This window comes from Ixodes scapularis, unplaced genomic scaffold (genome assembly GCF_016920785.2).
Source record: "Ixodes scapularis isolate PalLabHiFi unplaced genomic scaffold, ASM1692078v2 PGA_scaffold4__175_contigs__length_147842914, whole genome shotgun sequence".
NCBI lineage: Eukaryota > Metazoa > Arthropoda > Arachnida > Ixodida > Ixodidae > Ixodes > Ixodes scapularis.
Window position 1 is genome coordinate 114,264,363 of NW_024609879.1, and position 21,666 is coordinate 114,286,028.

At 47.2% G+C, this 21,666-nt stretch overlaps 1 protein-coding gene across 1 annotated transcript in view; it reads right to left on the reverse strand.

The window, feature by feature from the left end:
* Nucleotides 1-921: 921 nt before the first annotated feature.
* LOC8032991 overlaps nt 922-21,666 on the reverse strand; it is a 120,587-nt gene continuing 99,842 nt past the window's right edge. Inside the window, exons 3-6 of the mRNA XM_029967433.4 lie at nt 11,811-11,866; nt 11,386-11,502; nt 8,405-8,549; nt 922-5,787 (exon numbers count right to left, since the gene is read on the reverse strand). Coding sequence (XP_029823293.2) covers nt 3,533-5,787; nt 8,405-8,549; nt 11,386-11,502; nt 11,811-11,866 — 2,573 coding nt within the window. The 3' untranslated portion in view covers nt 922-3,532. The remainder of the gene's footprint in view (nt 5,788-8,404; nt 8,550-11,385; nt 11,503-11,810; nt 11,867-21,666) is intronic.

Below are 21,666 nucleotides of genomic sequence, written 5' to 3' on the forward strand. Positions count from 1 at the left end.
GCAACGTCATGGCGTGCTCTCTGCGCTTGATAGGACTAGCCGGCGGAGGAGCACGCACAGAGAGACGGCGAATACCGGCTCGTCCTATCAACTGCAGAGAGCGCGCCATAACGTTGTGCCTGTTTCGCTGTTTGATTGGCCCTTCGGCTCATAACATCGGCCGCGCTCGGACCGAAGGTGAAATGAAGCATAGGCACTTGCAGTGAAGCCGACGAGTACTCTGCAATGCTGTTGGGTTTCACGCTTTCTAGCGACTGAAGCAGTAATAAACATCGAGTATGCCCGGGAGTGGCGGCTGCATTGTTCAAACATGAGCTATAGAGGCAACCTGCAATGCTGTTTGGTTTGGCGCTATATAGCGACTGAAGCAATAATAAACATTGGGTATGCCTGGAAGTGGCGGCAGCATTGTTCGAACGTGAGCTATTACTCAGGTGGAGTCGTTTAGCCTAGTGTGTGAAGCAAGAAATACTGGGTAGGCCAAGAAGCCGTGATCGCATAACATGGCACTACGGCGGAAGCTGCGGCCTTGGCGGGCAAATCGGAACGTGACTACGTATTATCGGAGTGCGCTTTTACTGCGAAGAAGTGTCAAGCTTTTCGCTGTGTCATGCTCCAATATGTGTGCGTTGCGCTCGTATACGTAGCGCATATCGAAGCTGTCGGCACGCAATATGGGGCTTATCGTACACCCTTTGCCAAGTTACAACGAGACAGGGTATAACCGTTAGCTCTCAGTCTGCTGGCGCCGCCTGGCTGCTGCCGGCTGGCTTATACACGACGCACGGTGTAAAAATGGTTGTCTGCCGAAGTAACGAGCGGAGCAGCAATCGCGCACATCCTGGCTCCCCGCCATCTGTGAAGCGAATGCTTATCGCAAACCTGGATGTGTATTTAAGAAAAAAAAAAAGAAGAAAACACTTAGGCAAAAATATTTATTTACAGGCCTGAAAGTTCCCGCGGGGGTGGTGCTTCACAGCCCAAAAAACATTGCAAACAAAACAATGGCATTTGACACTTGTTTTTCTTTTTTCAGACGGAACATCTAGCAGACATAAAACACACTGCGCCATTACAAAAAAAACAAACAAAAAAAAACATTCGTAGTTGTCACAAACATAAACATTATAGGGTACCTCACTTTTTTTAGCAGTAGGCCGAAAATCGTCCACAATAGGCCTTTCTCGAAAGACCACCATTGCTTGATCACCTGCTCTGAGCACCTATTGGCCACGAGTGTGACGTCGGCGTTCGGCGAGGACTCGGATCCAATCACGTGCTTCGTGTCCAAGCAATGGCGACCGCCAATGTTGCTCAATAGACTTTTGAAAAAAATGAGGGTTTATTTACCGCCGAAAGCGGCGCATCTTCAACCCATCGGCGCAAATAAAATTACCGAAAAAGTTAAATATTGCTCGTCGTTGATAAACTGTGACCTTCGCGAACAGGTCCTTTTAAGCCGCGCTATTCTATAACGCACTGCCCATACACGATACAAAATACAGTCTGCACAGACACTGTCTTCCTAGTAGGACGGCCCCTGTCATATTGGTCGCACAAGACCTGTTCTGCAGACATGTTCGAAGTACGCAGATAGACCAACTCAACTCACTGACGTCACGTACGCCACTGCGGTGGCGCTGTTGTCGGTATACTGCGCATGCGCATACGCTTCTCCTCCCGCATTTGGTTTCTGCGCACGCGCAGTGCCCAACACCTGGTGTGGACAAAGCGGGCTTGTTTGGAAACACTGTGTTGGTGTATATGTAGGAAGCAAACATACATCGAACATCCTTGAGCCGTGACCCCGGATAATTGCGTCACCATGTGCGCAGCGAACAATGTGTATTTTGCATACTGTATGAGCAGTGTGAGCCCGGCTTAACGGCCGACGACCAGACTCGAGATTCCTGCAAGGCAGAACATCCTCCTCACCATCGGGGAGGAGGAAACAGGCAACGGTGGACAGGGTAGAAGGAAGGGGGGGGGGGGGGGGGGGCGGAAGTGAGGGGAAAAGTGGAAAGCACGAACTGGTCGTCGGTTTTTAAGGGTTCCCTTGTGCCTCTAAATGCAAAAAAAAAAAAAAATGTCGGGTAATTGCCGTAGCCAGCTGAAGGCACGAGGGATGTTCCTAACATCAGTTATTGCTCTCGTCAAAGGGTGAGTCCTCAGTCGTCCTAAAAGGGTAACTGGACGAGTAGGTATAGTCATTATTTCAACATTAAATATACCTATATACATTTAAAAAGAAAAACATTCAACAACAAATGTATTAATTCCTACATGCGGTTAAACGGACGAAATTAGAACGAGATTTCAGATTAAACACGTAGGTTAGTCATTAACATGCACCACGCACAAAAAAAAAGTCTTGCAGCAGAGGTCAATTGTACACTTCGATGTGACCGTTAACGCAAAAAGGAATTAAAAATGTTAACACCCATGTAGAAATTCCAAACGTTTCACACCTAAAAATGCCCTTCTCAAAGTTGCCATCGTACAAGACTTATAGAAGTGGCGCGATTCTTTTTTCGAGCTCATACGGAGTTCCCAGAAAAAAAAAGAAAGAAAAACAAGTGGAGTCGTTCACCAGAAAACTAAAGAGTTTCATGGTTAACTCCAAAGAAATAAAGATAAAGACTAAAAGCAATAGAGGTCATATACGTTGTATATATATATATGTCGTCTGTTTTCTTCAAGTAAAATATATGATCTTTCAATTGGCAGGCCTTTGTAAGGCACCGCACACCAGGAGGCGCTATCGTCCGCCCATAAATTAAGCCTTACTTGTACCCCGAAACTCCTGGACTTAAAAAGGGTAGCGCCATTCCTCCTGCGGAAATCTAGATGCTTCATAGTCAAAACAACGCGTAGCGATTCTTTGTGTATATTAGACCACGTTCCGGTTGACCTTAATCGTCTGCTGGTCGGCTGAAAATCAAAATCCACCAGTCAAACCGGCACCATTTTTTGGACAGCGTTTAGCTCTCCATAGAGGTCTCTGTTATCTGAAAATGTTTAAAACCTGCGTTAAATACGAGTGCGGCAATTTATTTGAAATAACAACCCGCGTTCTTTTCTACCACGCGAAAGAATGAAAATGCAGTTGAAAGTCTGTGTCGTCCGGACGCGGCCCCAAGTAAAACGCAACACAAACGACGGTCGGCAACTGCGCAATGACGTCGCCAAAGGCCACACAATCGGTTCCTTCACAGGAAAACTAACGAACAAACAACAAGACACGTCCTGGTCTTCCTATCGACAGGGGCTCCCCTCTCAAGACATGTCACATCTAGGCACTTAGTTGTTCCCCAGAACATCGCAGTTAAATTCTGTGTCACCATAAACGTGTGCTCATGAGCAACCACTTTCAAGCTAAAACAGCAAAGGACGATACGCTTAATTCTATTTACAGCGATATAAATCACACAGAGTCCCTTCTATTTACACTTGCCAAAGGAGGCAGCTGGACAGCGAGGATTAGGGCCACTGAGGATTAGTTGCGTCCAGGCTCCCACATAAAGTCCGTCCTCTACAACGGCGAAAAGAGTTCGGGAGGTGGGGAGTCAGTCGTTTCAGAAGGCTGGACGTGAACTGTCGGTTCCCCAGAACCATCGGTAGTCGATATGATGACAGTCGTCGTCAGCGGGCCCTCCACGGTCTTCATATGGAAGCCGGACTTGTCTACCACTTTTTGTGGCACAAGAACTTCCTCTGCTGGAAGCGTGCTATCGCCTTCGATCGCCGTCTTGTACTGGCTGAACGAAGCTGTCGTCGAGAGTCCCTCTGTCTTGCCTGAACCGTTGGTCCCGTTCACGGGCTCCTTGTCGTCTGCGTCGGTGTAGTGCCACGATTCAAACTCAATTTCCCTCGAGTCGTCGTCGAAGTCCTCTTTGCTTAACCCGGCATACATCCCGGTCTCGTGTGCTTTCTTCAGCAGAAAGTCTTTATGGGACAGCATGACTTTATCCAGTTCATTCTTGCTGATTTCAATGACTTCCTTGCCGTTCCTGTTTGCCTCCGACGGAGAAGTCTGGGCAGGGATGACAAAGCTCTCCACTGTAACCACGCGATGAGCTGGGGTGGAGGTCACAACCCTCGTTACCCTGGAAGTGTGTTTCCCTTCGTCCGATGACAAGGAAGAGCTCGAAGAGTTTCTTGAATGTGACTTGAGGACTGGGGTTAGTGACTCGCCGTTGTTGCTGTCGATGTCGACCGTGAAATCTGGAGAAAGGACTCGCTTGGAAAATTCGAAACTTGGAGTGATGGTTGTGATGGTCCCTTCTCCTGAAGTGACTGTGTGCTTCGGCTTCATTTCCAGAACGACCGTTTCTCGAACGAAAAGCGTGCGACTTGGCTCATTCTGGTCCACCTGACGTTCGGTTGAGGGCACCAACTCAATGTAAGATTCGGACTTCACAGTAGAAGGAGTAGAACTCAAGTCCTTCAAGTGGTGCGGCGTCATTCCCTGGGACGTGTCCTCAGACGAAACTTCAACACGTGCCTTCGCCTTATCTTCGTCGGAATCTGAACAAGATGACCCCTCTTCTAGCAAAGGTCCCTTCTCATGGCCAGTTCCGTTAGTGTCCTTAAAGCCACCGTAGTCTTTGGCCTTCTTCATAAGAATCTTTTGATGACTCAGGTTCTCTTCGGGAAGCACGCTTCCCGGAAAATCTAGCGAAACTGCTCGTTCCAGCAAGGTTGGCGAACTTTTGTTGGCTTCGTCGATGGCGGTAAGGTCGCCAAGAGATGAAGCCTTTCTCCTCGTAGGCGACTCGTCATCCTTCCCAGTTTCCAGGGAATCAATCGAAGTCGTTTCGAACTGCGTGTTAGCAGGGTCCTCTTTCAAGTCCAAAATGGCCGCTAGGAATACCGGAGCATCCGAAGCGAGACTTGTGTCTTCTGTGTCTTGAGGAACAACTTTCTCCGTCAGTTCCACCAGGGTACCGGGCATCTGTTCAGGTAACGGCGGCGGCTTGTCATCATCGCTACTGCTCGAGCTTGACGAAGAGGTGCTACCCCGATCCTTACTGCCCGGTTCTATGTCGTGGGAATGATGAACTTGGGCCGTGGTCTTGATCGAGTTGCCATTTGGAACTGGGGGAGCTGGAGCTTTTCTTTTCGCTGGAGTCGTGACTTTCTTTGGCGACCTCGTCGCAACGTCCGGTGTCTTCGATCCCGATGCTGTGGGCGTCACCTCTTCACCTTTAACATCTTCGGCTCTTTTAGTTGTTACGACGATAGATGTCAAGGTTTCAACACTGCCGACTGGCGGCACCTGATCTAAAAGGTTGACAGCTGGATCCACTGCTGCTTTCGTCTGCAAGTTGTCTTGGCAAGTAGCGCTGGTGAACACCTTTTCATTCAGCGAGCCTGTTGTAGATGAGGCAGCCCTTTGGTTCTTTGGGCTCGTGTCGTAGCCGTCGCTGGCTATCGAATCTAGATTTTTCGTCTTCAGCAGCTGAGTGGTTACCCCGATGCTCTGGGACCGTTTGGGCTGGGAGCTGGGACCGACGGCAGCACCGTTTTCTTTACCGATCTGCGTGAGGTCGTCGATAGACTGGCTTCGGTACAGAGGGTGAAACAAACGCTGGCTTTTGCCGCTGGTGCGCGAAGCCAGCGATAGCTTGCCAGAGCCGGTGATGGACGGGAAGCCGTGGTTGCTCTTCTCGTTGGGCTTGACAAGTTCAAGTTTGACGTCATAAGGCGAGGCGTAACTCAGAATGGTGAGGGCATCTTCGTACACCATATTCGCGAAGGAGACTGTCACACTTGCAATGCGATCGCCTGCGTGGGAAAAAAAAACAAAGATCGGTATACACAGGCGAGGTGGTAATAGGTGAATATAATGAAATTCATAATCGGAGAAAAAAGTAGACGTGTAATATCACTCTAAAAAAAGGGTATCACTTTATACCCTTTTGTTCCATATAACACACCCCAAAAATTCAATTCGATGTGCAGCGCACTATAGTCGAACAGACGGCCCCAAATTTTACGAGGGGCTTGATAACGGTGCGCTATAACTTTTTAAATAGCTAAAATACGTATCAAATTCCACAGAAAGAAAACACTGAGGTTTTTGCAGTAGGGACAAGAAAACCCCGATTATTATTATTTTTTTTTTGTAGTCAGTATCACGTACATTAACTATTTTAATAAGTTGCACCACGCGGCTATCCAGCCTCTCGTGAAAGTTAGTACCGTTAAATTGACGTCAGTGCGCTGTACGTCGAACTGAAGTTTTTGGGTGTATTACATGAGACAAAGGGTGTAATAATACACCTTTTTTTCTAAGAGTGATTAATCTAAGCTTCGTACCGCCGCAAGTCAGAGCACAGCCGACGGAGTAGACGTTTTTCGTTTCCTTACGTTCTCAGTCACGTGGGTTCCCTATCTGGTATGCGGGAAGAAATAATAATAAAACATTTCAACCTGGAATATGCGAGAAAATATAGGTGAGGCCAAACAAGAATGTGTGACGATCACGCATTTCGTAAAACACCTACCAGCGGCGTGGAGAGATCGTAACGATCTTTTAACGCATACCAGTAGTGACGACATTCAAGATGGCTGCGCCCTTGTGGAAAAGCTGTACAGAAGCCGATTGGGCCAATCAAACAGTGCTGAGAGCGCAGCGTCACGGCGTTCGTCATTTTTCTGTGGGTGTATTCTTGACAGGGTGAATCTAGTCCAGCAAAACGCAGAAATTGCGCCGTGACGTTAAGGTTTTAGCCTCTAGGTATTTTTCACATGATTTCACATTTTTGACTGCGCTTGGCTTAAAAGTAAACGAAGTACAGTTTCGAGCCTTGTGGTCTGCCTGTGTAATCGTGCAGCGTTTCACTACGAAGTATGTGATATCATTCCCTAAGGAATGATATCACATACTTTTTATTTTTATTAATAAATATTTTATTAACAGAAAATAATCTTTTTATTAACAGAAAAACTATATGCCTTTAAACCTTTGTTTATGTACTTGCACAACGTTAGGCACAAACAACAACGAAAAAAAAAAACAGGGTTATTTAAAGCAGTTGCCAAATTTTAAAGCAACCCTAGTACACGAAATAAAAATGTGCTAAAAGATATTGGTTCAGAACGCGATCCCGGTTGGGATGACAGTGTGTATACAGTTTAGTTCTTTCTCGTATCACCTAAAATTTTAAAGCATGAAGTGCTTCTTAACGTTACCTCAATCCAAAAATTTTGTCCATCCGTTCGTCCGTGCATTTTCCGCTAAATTTAGCGGGGAAAGTGGCGTCACGTGACGTCCCCTGACCTACACGCCTTGGGGAAATTGACGGCACGTAACACACCGATTCCCCATAAAGGTTCACACTCTTGCGACCTCTTAAACCTGGGTTCCCTAAAACTTCTTAAACCAGAGAAGACACTGGCGCCATCTATTGGGAAGCAGTGTAAACTCGGCGGTCCGGCATATTTTTTTTTTTTATTTCTCGCGCATTATCCTTTCTTTCTTGGCTCGAAAAACTTTTGTCAATGTTATAAACGAGCCTTTCTATGGGTATTACGCACATTTGACCTCGGAAATCCCGCAAAACCTTCGCTCTTGTGAAATGCAGTTCCAGGGTCACCGCATAGATGGCGCCACAATGCCAGTGTGTTCCCTCATTCTAAAAACATTTAAGAAGTTTTAGGCGATCTCGTCTCTCTCAAGGTCCGTTCACACTCTTCCGACCTCTTAAACCTGGGTTCCCTAAAACTTCTTAAACCAGAGAAGACACTGGCGCCATCTATTGGGAAGCAGTGTAAACTCGGCGGTCCGGCATATATTTTTTTTTTATTTCTCGCGCATTATCCTTTCTTTCTTGGCTCGAAAAACTTTTGTCAATGTTATAAACGAGCCTTTCTATGGGTATTACGCACATTTGACCTCGGAAATCCCGCAAAACCTTCGCTCTTGTGAAATGCAGTTCCAGGGTCACCGCATAGATGGCGCCACAATGCCAGTGTGTTCCCTCATTCTAAAAACATTTAAGAAGTTTTAAGAGATCTCGTCTCTCTCAGTCGTACTCGGTCGCAAGAGTGTGAACGGGCCTTAATGCATTCCATGCATTGAAGGACTTTGAAGGTAAGGGTGAAAATAATCCTTGGACAAGGGGAACAAGAGGGACAAAGGACAAACACAAATCTCCAAACACAGCTAGGATACGAGTGCGCGACCGAAAAAATTCGCCTGGTCCGGGTATCGAACCCGGGACCTCTCCATTTCCAATGTTGTGTTTGTCCTCTGTCCCTCTTCTTCCCCTTCTCCAGAGATTGTTTTCGTCGTTCTTGTCCAGCTCGCTTGAACCTTTGCATGTAATTGCATTATGATCAAGGTAAAGATCGCTGCCAATTCTATTTAAGTCTAGAAGGGTGTACGTGGAACGCATACCGGGCTTGATGAGTCCGGACTCGTTGGCGGGTCCTCTGTTGAGGACATCCTTGACGAAGATGCCGTCGCGCATGTTGCCGCAAATGTTGAATCCCAACCCGGTGAAGTCGTGGCCTCGAAGCGGCACAAGGATCCTCTCGGGCTCCTGAAACGCAACAAAAAATCGCATATTCGTGCTTCTGTTCAGGTATATGTATGCCTCCAAACTTCAATTATACCGGTAATGCTTTCATCCTAAATATTGTGAATTTAAGAACAAGAAACAAGATGCCACTACATGCCCACGAAGCTTGAAGTGAGTTTCAAAAAGCGACAGCAATCTCGCTCGGTAAAGATAGTAATAATAAATCGCAATCGTAATACACGCCACACATACGTAATGTCAAAAAAATATCCTTTTGCTATTTACCAGTTCGAAGGATCACAAATGCACAAAGAAACTAGTAAAAAAATTCCAGAAGTTTTTTTTTCTTTCTTTTTTGGCATTTGTAGTTTTTTGAATTGGCAAATTGTAAAAATATCTTTCTGAACATCAGTGTTCAGATAAGTGAAATAAACAAAAACATTGGATCTGTACCACAGTCAATTAACCCAACCAATGAAAGAGGTACCGTAACCACCATCCATCACGCTCGCACTTTCTACAACAGATGGAAGGTTGTTACATACGTGGCCAAAACAATTTGAATTTTAGTTTGATCTCTTCTGTATTTGCAGTCAGTTAGTCGCGACTGCGACGCCAAACACGCAAGCAATCATTAATCAGCGACCACACTTTTCAACACTCTGATAAAAACTTCCCTAGAGACGCTCACCCTAAACGTCCCTGCTACAGGTTACGGATCACCTAAAAAGTCTAAGGTGCCCTCACGAGCTCGTAAGGACGTTGACACCTCTTCAGTCGTTCATCTCAAGAAAGTATACACGTTCGCAGGGAGCCGCTCTTCAAAAGCTTGTCTGGCCACCGTAGCTGCAAAATGCTTTGTTGGAGCACCATCCTGGCAACTGTGAGCGCGTTGTGGAAAGGTTAGGTGGCGCGATTAAGCTACCGCCCGTAACGAAGGGAATAGCCAAAGCCAGCCATCCATCCGTCCAGGCTTGACTATCAGACGCACGCCACCAACAAAATGGTGGCGCCCAGCGGCCATACTTGCAGATCTTTCTCATTTATGTTACTGCACCCTTATCTGGGGTAACACGTCTTACTCAAACTTGCATATAATACACTTATTGCAAAAAAAAGTGCTAAGAATAATAGGTAACGTTCCCTACATACATCATACGGATTCACTGTTCAAGTCATACAAGATTATTAATATTCACCAAATCTATAACTATCGTTTAACGATGGCGTATAAATATGCGGCATTAGGACGTTCAAATGTAATTCTTCAACTGTCTGATTTAAAAGAAAAAAGTGATTATTATTCATCGAGAAATCACCAGCCCTGGCAAATTCCGAAATGTAGAACAAACTATGGTAAACAAAAAATAAGTTATGCTTTGCCGTCTATTCTGAACGAATATTTTGTTAAAAACATAGATATTGTGCAATTGTCCAACAGCCAAATATTAAATTTTTTCATTTGATTTGTTTTTCTTTTTTGACCAGTGTACTGTATGTACTCCGTCGTAGCTGCTGAATGGGGGGCCCGGAGCCTCGTCAAGCTGCATTTATGCAGCTTTTTCTTCGGCCTCCCATTCACCACTTGTATTTGTGGTGAAAAATAAAGTTCGTATCGTATCGTATCGTATCTGTATAGTCGTCAGTATCTTTCGGCGAAGTCGTCAGTATCTTTCGGCGTAGTCGGCCCGGAAGGACCTTCTGTAGTTCCTTCCATAGTTTCTTCCGTAGGTTTCTCCATGGATCGTTCCATGGGTCCTTGATATTGCTGAGTTTTTCGATAGGACCTAAGGAATAATATATGGAAGAACCTTCTTAACTTCCTGGTCTTAAACTGAATATGGTTCTCCTTTGGGGTCTCATGGATGAACCGAAGGCCTAGACCTTGTTCAGTGAATGCCTTAACTACTTCGTCATGCGTTTCATGAAGATATATCCTCTCGGCGATTGATGGTCGAGGCAAATTGATAGAAACCACAGGGGTGATTGTCTATGAATGCGATAGCATTTATCGTTGCACATCGCCACATTGCACACGTTGCACATCGCCACATTTAGCGGAGAAACTGAATTGGTGCATTGATCATCACGTCAATTTTTGCGCTAAATTTAGTGGGAAACTTTCCGCTAAATTTGGCGTCGTCCTCTAGGACGACGCTAAATCTTAGACGTCCTTGAGATCGCCCTAGTGGTGGTCCTTGAGGCCGTCCTAGACGTCGTTCTTAACGTCGTCCTGGAGGACGGAGTCAAAGACGACGTCTAGAACGACCTCTTAGACTAACTCAAGGACGACCTCTAGCACGGCCTATAGGAAAAATTCAGGACGACGTCTAGGGCAACCTCTAGGACGACCTCAAGGGTGATCTCAAGGACGGCCTCTATGACGACGCCGAGGACGACGTTCTTAGGGACGAAGTTGAAGACGACGTTCAAGAAAACCTCTAGGACGACGTCAAGGTCGTCAGGTTCTTCAAAGAGGGTGCGAATGTGAAGAAGTGCGTACTGCCGCTCCGTATACGCGCGGCGCATTGGGGTGCAAGCACAGTGAGCTGAAATGATCTACTTCGCATACCTACTGCGAACTATGAGGCCAGGAAATACCCATATAGCTAAAACCTTGAGTAGTAGCTTAATAATGCAATCACGTGAAAAAAGCTCTTCAACAGGGCTACAGAACTTTCCTGTCCCTTGGAGGACTTGAGCCGCGTCTCAACTTGCTTGCCAGCAGACGACGATTACTGCGACGGGTCCTTTAATCCCGTGTTATAAGAACCATGCATGAATGTGAGCGAGGGACCAGTATAGCGAGTCTTTATTGAGCACAGGTAGGCGGCAAACTATGCGCAGTCATACTTACCATGGGGAGGCAGGAGTCGTCCATGGTCCTGTGCTTCTTGCCGTTGGCGAAGACTCCTGAGAAAGGTACCGCCTTTCCGGCCCAAGATGTCCGAGAAACCTTGGTGGCGCCATTGCTCTGAAGTGCCAAATAAAAAAATACAAAAAGCGAACAAAATTAATTTTAAAAAAATGCGTGTGCTTTCTTTTTTTACCTGCTTTCACACTCTGTAAACACTAAATGCGCATGCAGGTTCTTTAAAACAACAAAAACACGTAATTTGTAGACGTGTGTATACCTGCACTACGAGAAATTAGAACAAGAACGAGATCAGTGGCTCAACTTCTTTCCAAAATATTATTAGTTAAAACAAAGTGCAACATAGGTGAAAATAGCCCGCAATAAAAAAAGGAAGGCAGCAGGGTATTAAAGTGTAAATATGTCACCTTGGGCAGCGTAGACGACGACTGATCCGTCGATGCTAGGGCACTGGGAGGACGACCTGCAGAGATAAAAAAAAAACAGGCGAGGGCCAGAAGAAGTGAATTAGGACGAAGCTGCGAATAGGACGCAATCATTGTACTTCACTTCATTCTCATCAACGCAAAATAGAAATTGAAGTTAGCTAGCCACATATCCTCAAATTAGCATAGACCGCTCCAAGTGCATCGAGACTCCGAGGGAGAGAGAGGGAGACAGAGAGAGCGCGGTGACGTCAAGACGCCGAGCTCTGGTTGGTGTGAATAGTGGGTAGACCTAAAGTTAGCTGCTTTTTGTATCTCTGCACTAGTCGAAAGCGTTCGAATGATAGCCAAACGCCGGACGCCGGCGTTCCGCGTTCTAACGCATTCGACGAGTGTAGTGGAGACAAAGGCGGCTAGCATTAGGTCTACCCACTAATCCATCCAATCAGATCTCGGCGTTTTGAAGTCCCCGCGCTCTTTCGTCTCATTTTCTCCCTTAATTCCTTAACTCATATAAGAAACAAGAAAAAAGACTGTCCAGGATTGTCAGTGCATTTGCCTGTTTGCGAATATTCGCGGTATTTCGCAAAACGTTTGACAAAGAATGTAGCGTGTACAGTACAATTCCGCAGTGGCAGGCGCTTATGTGGAAACAAAATACCGAGACTGAGTTAAAAGGAATATATCATAAAGACAGACGGACAGGAAAGTATCGAAACGTATCCTAAATACTTATTTCCTGTGGCAACATTTCCTATTTTAATTAACTCTGTGCCAACACCACAATATCCTTAAAATATATTGAAACAAAAAAAAAATAATTGGAGAAAGATTCATTTGTGGATCCTTAAGGAATGCTTTAGCATGACCCCTTGGCTTCCGCTGGCTTCCGCCCCTTGACGTCACGTCCCTTTCGCTTTCGTCCTTCACAATACTTATTAAGAGTGAAAGAGCGGCAAAAGTACGGAGGACAAGAAACGAGGAACACACAGACCGAGCGCTGACTGACAACTGGTTTATTTCTGGAAAACCACCTACCGGCGTAAAAACACAAGACCATCACCTATGGGCACGTGTCACAGCTCTCCAAGAACGTGTATGTTCGTCTCGTGTTTCTACGCCGGTAGGGGGTTTTCCAGAAATAAAACCAGTTGTCAGTCAGCGCTGGGTCTGCGTGTTCCTTGTTCTTTGTCCTCCGTACTTTTGGCGCTGATTCCCTCTTCATAATTATGCGTAACCAACTCGCCCAACTTTCAACGGTCCTTCACCACTCTCCTCCTCTCTACGCGGCGCGCTTTCCTTTCCACCGTTTTGTCGACAAACGGATGCCATCAGCTTTTCCCTGTCATGTCAGTACTAGCGATAATGCATTAATAAATAAACGTGTGCTGAGGGTCTTGAGACATCTTTGGCGTTCCGTGTTTACTGTTTTGTTTTAACTGAACGGCCTGTTGTTGTTGTTGTTGTATGTTGTTGTTGTTGTTGTTGTCGTCGTTTCTTTCTTCCTTTTTTATGGCACACAACACATCGGCGGGTCATGAGGACGCTCGCGGCTAAACCGCAAAGTTCGCAGGAAGGATCTGCCAGCAAGCAGCCAAGCGTGGAATTGAGAAAATACCGTGCAAATCCGACCAAACAACCACCGAGCCGCCGAACACGCGTCTTACACCCGAGAAGCTGCGAGACGATGCGTGCTGACCCAAATCCGCGCTGTGCTTAGACTACCTTCCGCCTATGCCATACGCTGTGCGACCTTTCCGCGGTAAGAAAAGAAGAACCATCCGCAAGGTGGCCGAACTATGGAGCCTACATCACGTATTCGACTGCCGAATTCAGCGTTCCATACCGTCCACGCATCGAAGATGGACCCGAAGCGACAACAAATGACATCACGACCGGCATGCTGATATGATGTCTGGATTCTGGCGGTTGATAGCAGAAGCCCCAGTAAAAAGTACGGGCGAACGCGCATGTCGCTCTTGTCGCCACGCCTTCAGCGTCCTAACTCCTGGCTTCTAAAACATCCATGGACTATGGAGTCCACGGAAGCCGCCACCCACGGCCTACCGGAAGTGACGCGCTGCTGACGTCATGAGTTCAAAGGTTCAGGTCTTGAGCCCCTAGGGTGGGAAGGGAGCGAAAGCGGCGCATACCCACATGCGTACAAACTCCGGAGGCAGACCGGAGTTTCCAAGTCATCGCAGTGACGTGGACTTTTCTCGGTAGCTGATTGGTTGCACTGTTATTGTACATAGTGAAAAACCAAAAACTACCGTTAAAATTTGAAAAAAAAGTGAATGAAAAAAAAAATGCGCAAGTTTGGGATTTGATTGGTGCCCGACAATTAACATTATCCACTGGTCGTGCATGCTGTATAGACCAACTCATGGTCCTGAGGTCACACATTAGCGGCGGCGCTGGTTGTGACGCCGCGAGTTCCAGAGCCTCCGCAGTGCAATCAGCTCCTGTGGACAATACACATCACGGACTGAAACCGCCATACGCAAACACGTCCCGTTGACAACTTTCACGCCCGCACCCGCCGAAAGGCAAACTAAGGAAGTGGTCAGGTCAAGTTCGTTAGACAAAAAGGGGGTCATGCATATATGCATAACTCCACGCGCACGCTCCTATACGAACTCCTAGCTACCGCCTCGCAGCGGATCAATAGTAAATATTATCCAGTGCACGAGCGGCGCGACGTGACTGAATTCCGGAACGAAGCCGGACGCATACTAGAAGAACAACACTAACTCTACTCCATTCTCAAAAAACCAAAAAGAAAAAAAAAAAAAACAAAAAAAAACGAGGAGAGTAAAACCGCTGTCCCAATGCTCATACATCATGCAAAGGACACGGAGTTCTCCGCGAAATTTATGACAGAATTATCCGCGGAGAACATGTCTGCAGACTGTCTTTCGTGTGAGTGATGACGTCAGAGAAGTGTCGCGCTGTCGCCGGCCACGATCCAGGCGGTGTCACGGTAGCGGATGTGGATGCGGCAGAAGCCTGTTCTGCTGCAGGCTACTCTGCAGCCAGACAGACGACGGAAGCCAAAGCAGACGAGAGTTGGGACGCCGCGACGACAGCGACCCTGGCGTCCACTCGTCGTTTTCGCCGGCATTTCTACAACCAACCGCCAGGATCGCGGCATCCGCAACAGCGTGGCACGCCGACTTTATGTGACGCAATGAATCGCCATTTCGGGATTACTTTCGACGCATGGGCGGCGGGATATATAACGGCAAACACACCACTCGGAGACGCGTTCAGGCACCGCACGGGTTCGCCTCTGAAACATGGTAAAACTTGGACCCACGACGAAGTGAGACGAAAAACAAAGAAGGACAAACTGCTGCAAATGAACTCGAGTAAATACGGCAGCAACAGCTACCTCGTATGCAAAAAGAAGTCCTTCATCCCCCTGGCATCGCGGAAAGAAAGCCGATACCGTAAGAACGTCTTTTTTACGTCATCGCGGACGAGGAGCCAAGGCCGAAGCGCTTTAACGAACCTGTGCAATACCCAGAGAAGACGGCGGAAAAGGATCCAACGCCGCCGGCGGTCATGAACTACAAAGACACCCGTGCGCCCGACAACCGCTGCGTGTTTCCTCCTGAAGACTCCGAAGAACCCGTCTTCCGCCTAGGGGTTGGCTCTATCGCATGCCCATAGCAGGAAGGAGCAGGAAAATAAAAAATAAAAAAGCGAATTCCGGCGGTCAAGGCTGTGTGTAATCGCATTAGCCAAAGGCAGACGCGTCAGACCATTGCCATACCATGCTTATCCTTGATGCATGGCCGCGCTGGCTCAAGTCTTTATACCAAGGAAAAAAATACAACGATCGCGTCGTGCTTGGTTTCCTGAGCGTCGAACCGAGAAGTGCGCACATGACTCGCGAGCTACTGCAATGGGTTGCTCCTAGGCGGGGTCCTTTTGTGCGAGTCCCTTTGGCAAGGCCTAGAGTGTCCGAGGTGATGTTTTCGAACAATTCCATTCTCAAAATAAATTCCAGGCCGGTCGGAAGGTTCTTGGCGGTAGTATTAGCTGGGGCCCTAATCTACATGGCGGGACTGGGCGGAACGGGGGGACCGCCGGGAACATCGTGCACCTGCTGCGATCGGCTGAGCTCCGCACCGCTGACCGAGAGCAGCAGACGGCAATGTAGATTAGGGCCCCTGGTGTTCTTTTCAACGTAGTCGCCTCTGGAATCCACCCAGTTCGTAGAGGCTTCAATGCACTAACTTTAGCTGTGAAGAAGATGTGTGTCTTGAGACTTAAGAATGTCCTTGTCTGCGGATATGACGTGAACGACGACGGACGTGCACGGCCTTCCAGTTTGCAATACTTGACGCCATCAGAACTCAGATCTAGCAAAACGCAGGGAAAGCAAAGCTGAGCCATTAGAGGGAGAGTGAAAAAGTGGATAGCGAAAGGTGAATATAGGGGAGAAGGAGATCGCTCGAACAAATACGCACGCTATATAAATTGACCATGATTTCCAGTTTTCAGCAGTGTTGCCAAATGGTCCCACCAAAAACCGCCAAACGACTGGAAGGTATAGCCCAAATATAGCCAGAGCCGTAAAACAAATATAGCCCAAAATAGCCAAGACTAAAAACAATGATTTTTATGCCTTATATTGACAATTTCTCACACTTATACAATACACGTTAAAATCTCTGTTCCATCCCTCTGATGCACCACCTTTTGTGTACATTATGTTACGTGTGAATTTAAAAAAAAAAAAAAGCTTCGGAAGGATGAAAATTCGCACAAAACTGGCACTTCCTTCGTATGTTGTCAGAAGTACGAAATACGCAAAGGCAGCTTTATTGTGAGCCCGGGAGATGTGATCATACAGTAAAAGAACAAATATACAGAAGCAGAACAGTCAGAACACTGGCTGTTTCTTACTAATATCCCACCCGTCTCCTTTTCTTTGTGAAAAATATCAGTGTCACCCATTCATGCTCATGCCATTTCTGATTGTGTTGCCCTTTCTTGGGGTGGGCAACGACTGGAAGGTAGTCAATTGTTTGGCGGTGAAACTGCGGACTTCTCATTTCTACAAACTGGACACCAAAGCAGCATTTGGAGAGTTCAGTCTACGTCCGGGCAGAGCCATATGCGTCCGGGTTAAAGGCGCGCTACTGGGCCCGTGGTAATTGTGCAGTCTGTTTGGTTTGCTCCACTGCGCTGTAGGGAGACCGCTTGAACTCTGCAAGCACTGCTTCACTGTACATTGTAAAAACGCCAAAGTTTGTAGAAGTTTGAAGCCTTTCTCCTTCCTCTCGACTAGCCAAAAGCGAAACATTTTTTTTCTTCGTAATTGATTATAAGTTCGAAAATTAACTAGCCAAACTTCAAAGTTCGGCGCCGAACCTAAGGTTCCACAAAAGTTCGCCGCATTCTTAGATATAGCCCAAAATAGCCACATAGCCAACCACGAAATTTTGACGCCAACTAGAAAAAAATGTAGCCCAATTTGGCTATATATAGCCCAATCTGGCAACACTGGTTTTCAGTCTACTGATTAGACCCTTTCCGTTACCCTCGCTCCCAGCGCCGTGGTTACGTATCCAGTAAAGAATAAGAATCAACAACAGCAAAAAAAAAAAAAAAAAAAAAAATAAAAGATATTACAATCTTTTATAAATACATACAAAAATACAGAAGAGCTAGGCAAAAGACCAAGTGACAGTCTCGATTAAACCATGAAAATTTCCTATACACCAACTCATGTTTACAAACAAACCGGAGCGCCCCTAGCGGACGCCAACGGCGCCGCGCATGCGCGGTGGATGGTGGGCAAGAAGCCCGCCGTCGCCCATAAACAAACCATTGAATTGCGTTGTTGTCGGCGTCGGTGGGAGTCCCCGTGTTCTTTTTCGCGTTGGAATTGTTGATGCTACGTCCTCCTAACAATGTCTGACTACTTGAGCGGCTTCAGCAAAACTAACCAGGCAAAACTTTGCGTGAATAATGCGACGTGCGCCGATTCATTTCACGTGGACGCCGCAGAATGGGCGCTAAAACCTGACTCCCACGATGAGATTCTGCTCGCTGTTCTCAGACGCGACGTTGCTCGGACTGCAAAAGCGTGGACCGTAGCTGAGATGGTGGACGTCGATACTGAAAACCGCAAGTAGAATCGGGCATTACAAGTCGGTGATGCCACTGGTTACAACAATGATAAACATCTTCTTGCATCTGTTTACACTTAGCCTACTTACCCCAACCAACCTTCAAAAGTGTTTTGAAGCCTGCACTTAGTTCTTATCGCAATTACCGGGTCAACATTTGGTTTCCGGGCCGCTGTCGTTTGAACGAGCTGACGACAAAAAGCAGCCAAGTTTGAAAGAGCAGACGACAGTTCGAAAACATGCGTAATGGGGTACGGGCAAGAAGCACTGCCGTCCCGCGTCAACAAACCACTCGAATGTCACGTTGTCGGCGTCTGTGTGAGTCTGCCTACTCTTTTTTGCGTTGGAATTGTCGATTCTACGTCCTCATCGCAATGTCTTACCACTTTAATCGCTTAAGCGAAACTATCAAGGCTCGTTACGCCGCTAAACTTTCCCTAAATAATTTGACGTGCGGCGATTCATTCGCATGAACGCCGCAGAATGGACGCCAAAACCATGATGAGATTCTTCCAGCTATTTTCGGTAGCGACGTCGCTCGTGTTACAAAAGTGTAGAAGGTAGCGGCGATGATCGACGTCGATACTGAAAATCGGAAGCGGGAACAGACCAAGCGTAACAAGTCGGTGATGACCACCGGTACCAATGATCAACACCTTGTATCTACTTTTTACACCGAGCCTGCTTAAGTCTTTTGAGGTCTGCAATTACTTCTTATTGCAATCACCGGGTCAAAGTTTGGTCTACGGGCCGCTTTTGTTTGAACGAGCAGACGACAAAAAGCAGACGTTTGAAAGAGCAGACGAAAGTTCGAACAATCAGGCGGCCGTGTGAATTTGAAGACGCACTAAACCCGTGGGTGGTTCGGACAACTTGGCGGTTTTCTCTCGTTTATGTTGGAACAAAGCAAATACATCTGGCGACCACAAAGTGTTGCCCGCGCACGTAATCGTAGTTCGACAGCGTCTGGTTTGCCCTTTTCCCTGCTACTATCCACGTTCTCGGACGAACGGAGGGGGCAAAAACACATGAAAACTGATCTTCAAACCTTTCCAGACTCTCTTGGTACAACCCCCGTCGCAGCATTTTGACGAGAAAGCAGGTTTTTTGTCTCGTTTCTTCCAAGGGAACACAGGAATGCATGTCTGGCACGGCGACTTCTGCCCACCGCCACAGACCGGAAGTGCGTCCGGCGCGCCACCACCGCGGCGTGACGTAGGAGAGTTGAGTTGGTGTATAGTGGACTTCCCAGAGTAAAACAATGTTTTTTTCTCTACCACAAAAAAGCGATTTATGGCAAATTTTCTACAAATATTTAATTATTTAGTTTTACAAATGCCACGAATGTGACATTAGTTCATGTCTGTAAGTTATCCAAGCAGAGAACTCCACTGACTTATGTCATTTCATACAGAAAAGACGTTCGGACCTGTACCATCGCCATTTTTCTCGACCATGACGAAACAACAAAAAGACCTCAACAAAACAAGACACCGGGAGAAAAACAAACAATAACAAAGCAAACGTTTCGGTTACACTCCATGCTTGAGAACGCCCGCGTGTGGCCGGAAACAAAAACGTCCGCTGTTTTGCTAACGTAAACCGTGGTTCCTGGTGGCCCCGTTATCTAATCGCGTCATCTAGCTACCAGAATAGACACCGAAATAGAGAGACGTAGCCGCACAAACATGGCGGATTAAAACCGCGAACGCACGAAGCGCGACAGGCGCGCCGAATTTCGGCGAAGAGGAAGTGGTTGCCCCTGTATGCGTACACAAGAACCCACTCTTGCAGAACAACGGTGCTGACTGACCCTTTTGCTTCCGTTTCGGTATGTGGGAACGGTGTCATACCGATCCGGCCGAGGTGTCCATTTGGCTGACGACTCAATTTGGCTGAAAGGACCGATTCGGCTGGACGCTCCAATTCGGCTACATACCAAATTTGACTAAAATCTTCAATTCGGCCAGAATGCTCCAATTTGGTTAAATGCCCAGTTTGGCTGAATATCTAATTTGGCCGACTGCTTCAGTTTGGCTGAAGCCTCTCGATTCGGCAGGAAGGTTTGCTTGCCACCTCGCTCTTTGCTAAGTCTATTTATCTGTTTCTGCAAATATATTTTCTTGTTTTTCATTGCAAAATGCTTCAAGACAACAAAAAAACAAAAAAAAACTGCCAGATGACATTGTGGTTTAAATGCGCCCTATGGTCATCTCCGCACGATTGGCGCGGAGCTCATGAAAATCCCACTAGTGGAATTCTTTGTGATACTCATGTAGTTCCTCTCGTAGAAGCTACAGCCAAAGCTATACGCTTCAGGGCAACGATACACATCAGCCATCATGATGCTTAGAATCACTAATGTCAGTTATCCGAAAGCCACTAAAGTAACGCCACATCAGCCATGGATGAATGGATGGATGAATGCTGACGGTTGTACACTTCATAACAGGCCGCGGCTTGCGCCACCTAGCCCAGAAACAAAAAAACAAAAAAATGAAACGTTAACAACAGCCTGTAGCGCCGAATTAGAGCGCAGCTCTTGAGGTGGAGGAGGGGAGGTTACGGAGGGGAGGGTATGCCCCTCCTTCTCATCCGTACCCTCTCCTCCTTCCCTCCTCTTCCTCTCCTCCTTCCGTGCTCCTCCCCTCCTTTCCTCTTCCTCCTCCTCCTCTCTTGAGGTATTTCGATTTTGCGATATACCATGCTAAACAAACTGAGAAAAAAAAATATATATAGTGGTATTCTCGCTCACCGCTTCTACGGAGAAAGGAAATATAGTTCTCACATCTGGAAGCTCCACTCTAAGTTCTGTCGGCGCCAGGAAACAGGACAGCAGGAGCAAGGCGGGAGAACCAGATTGCGTTAGAGTCAACACTTTGACGAAGCACGGGATACTCTCGATGTCATCCTACTTGCTGTCGGCTCTGTCGAAAGCTACTCGGCGTTTCTGATTTTCTCAGCATTAGTCTTGAGCGTGCTCCCCTGAGATGGCACAGCAGAACAGCGAACGAATGCACGTCCTTCGGGGCCAATAGGATGTTTTCCTGCATGACTTGTATGAAGTTCATTGTCTTGCACGAAATATTGGGTGAGTGCTGTAGCTGCCCCGAGCAAGCCGTTGTCGACCTTGGAGGCAAAAATTTACCGACTTCGTCTAATGTGCCACAGGGATCGATGGATACAACAGCACACACCCGTACCCATGTAGATGGCCACTTGGATAACGAGTACACCACGTTTTCATACGTGCCTCTCTGTGATTCATGAATGGTGATATCACTTGCCTGCACAACGGGTAGCTGGCATCTTCCCCTCCTCCTCCTCCCTCATCATCTCATCTTCCTTCTCCCCTCCTCCTCTCCCTTCCTTCTCCTCCTTTCTCCTCCTCCTCCCTTCTACCTGCGCGCTGCATCATGGGACGTTTCCCATAATGCAACACGAGGGACCCTCGTGACGTCGCGTGTGACGTCATTATGGGACGTTTCTCACAATGCACCACGCGGTTACGCCGACGACGACGGCGACGCCGACGCCGGCGCCGCTCAAGCCGCAAACGGGCGCCTGAGAGCTGCGCTCTAAAAGAACCAAAAGTCTGATTTCTTCCCTCGCCCTTCAAAGTCCATTTTTCTTCCCCTCAGCCATTTTGTAACTATCACCAGGCACTGTGGTATATCGCCAGGATGATCCTT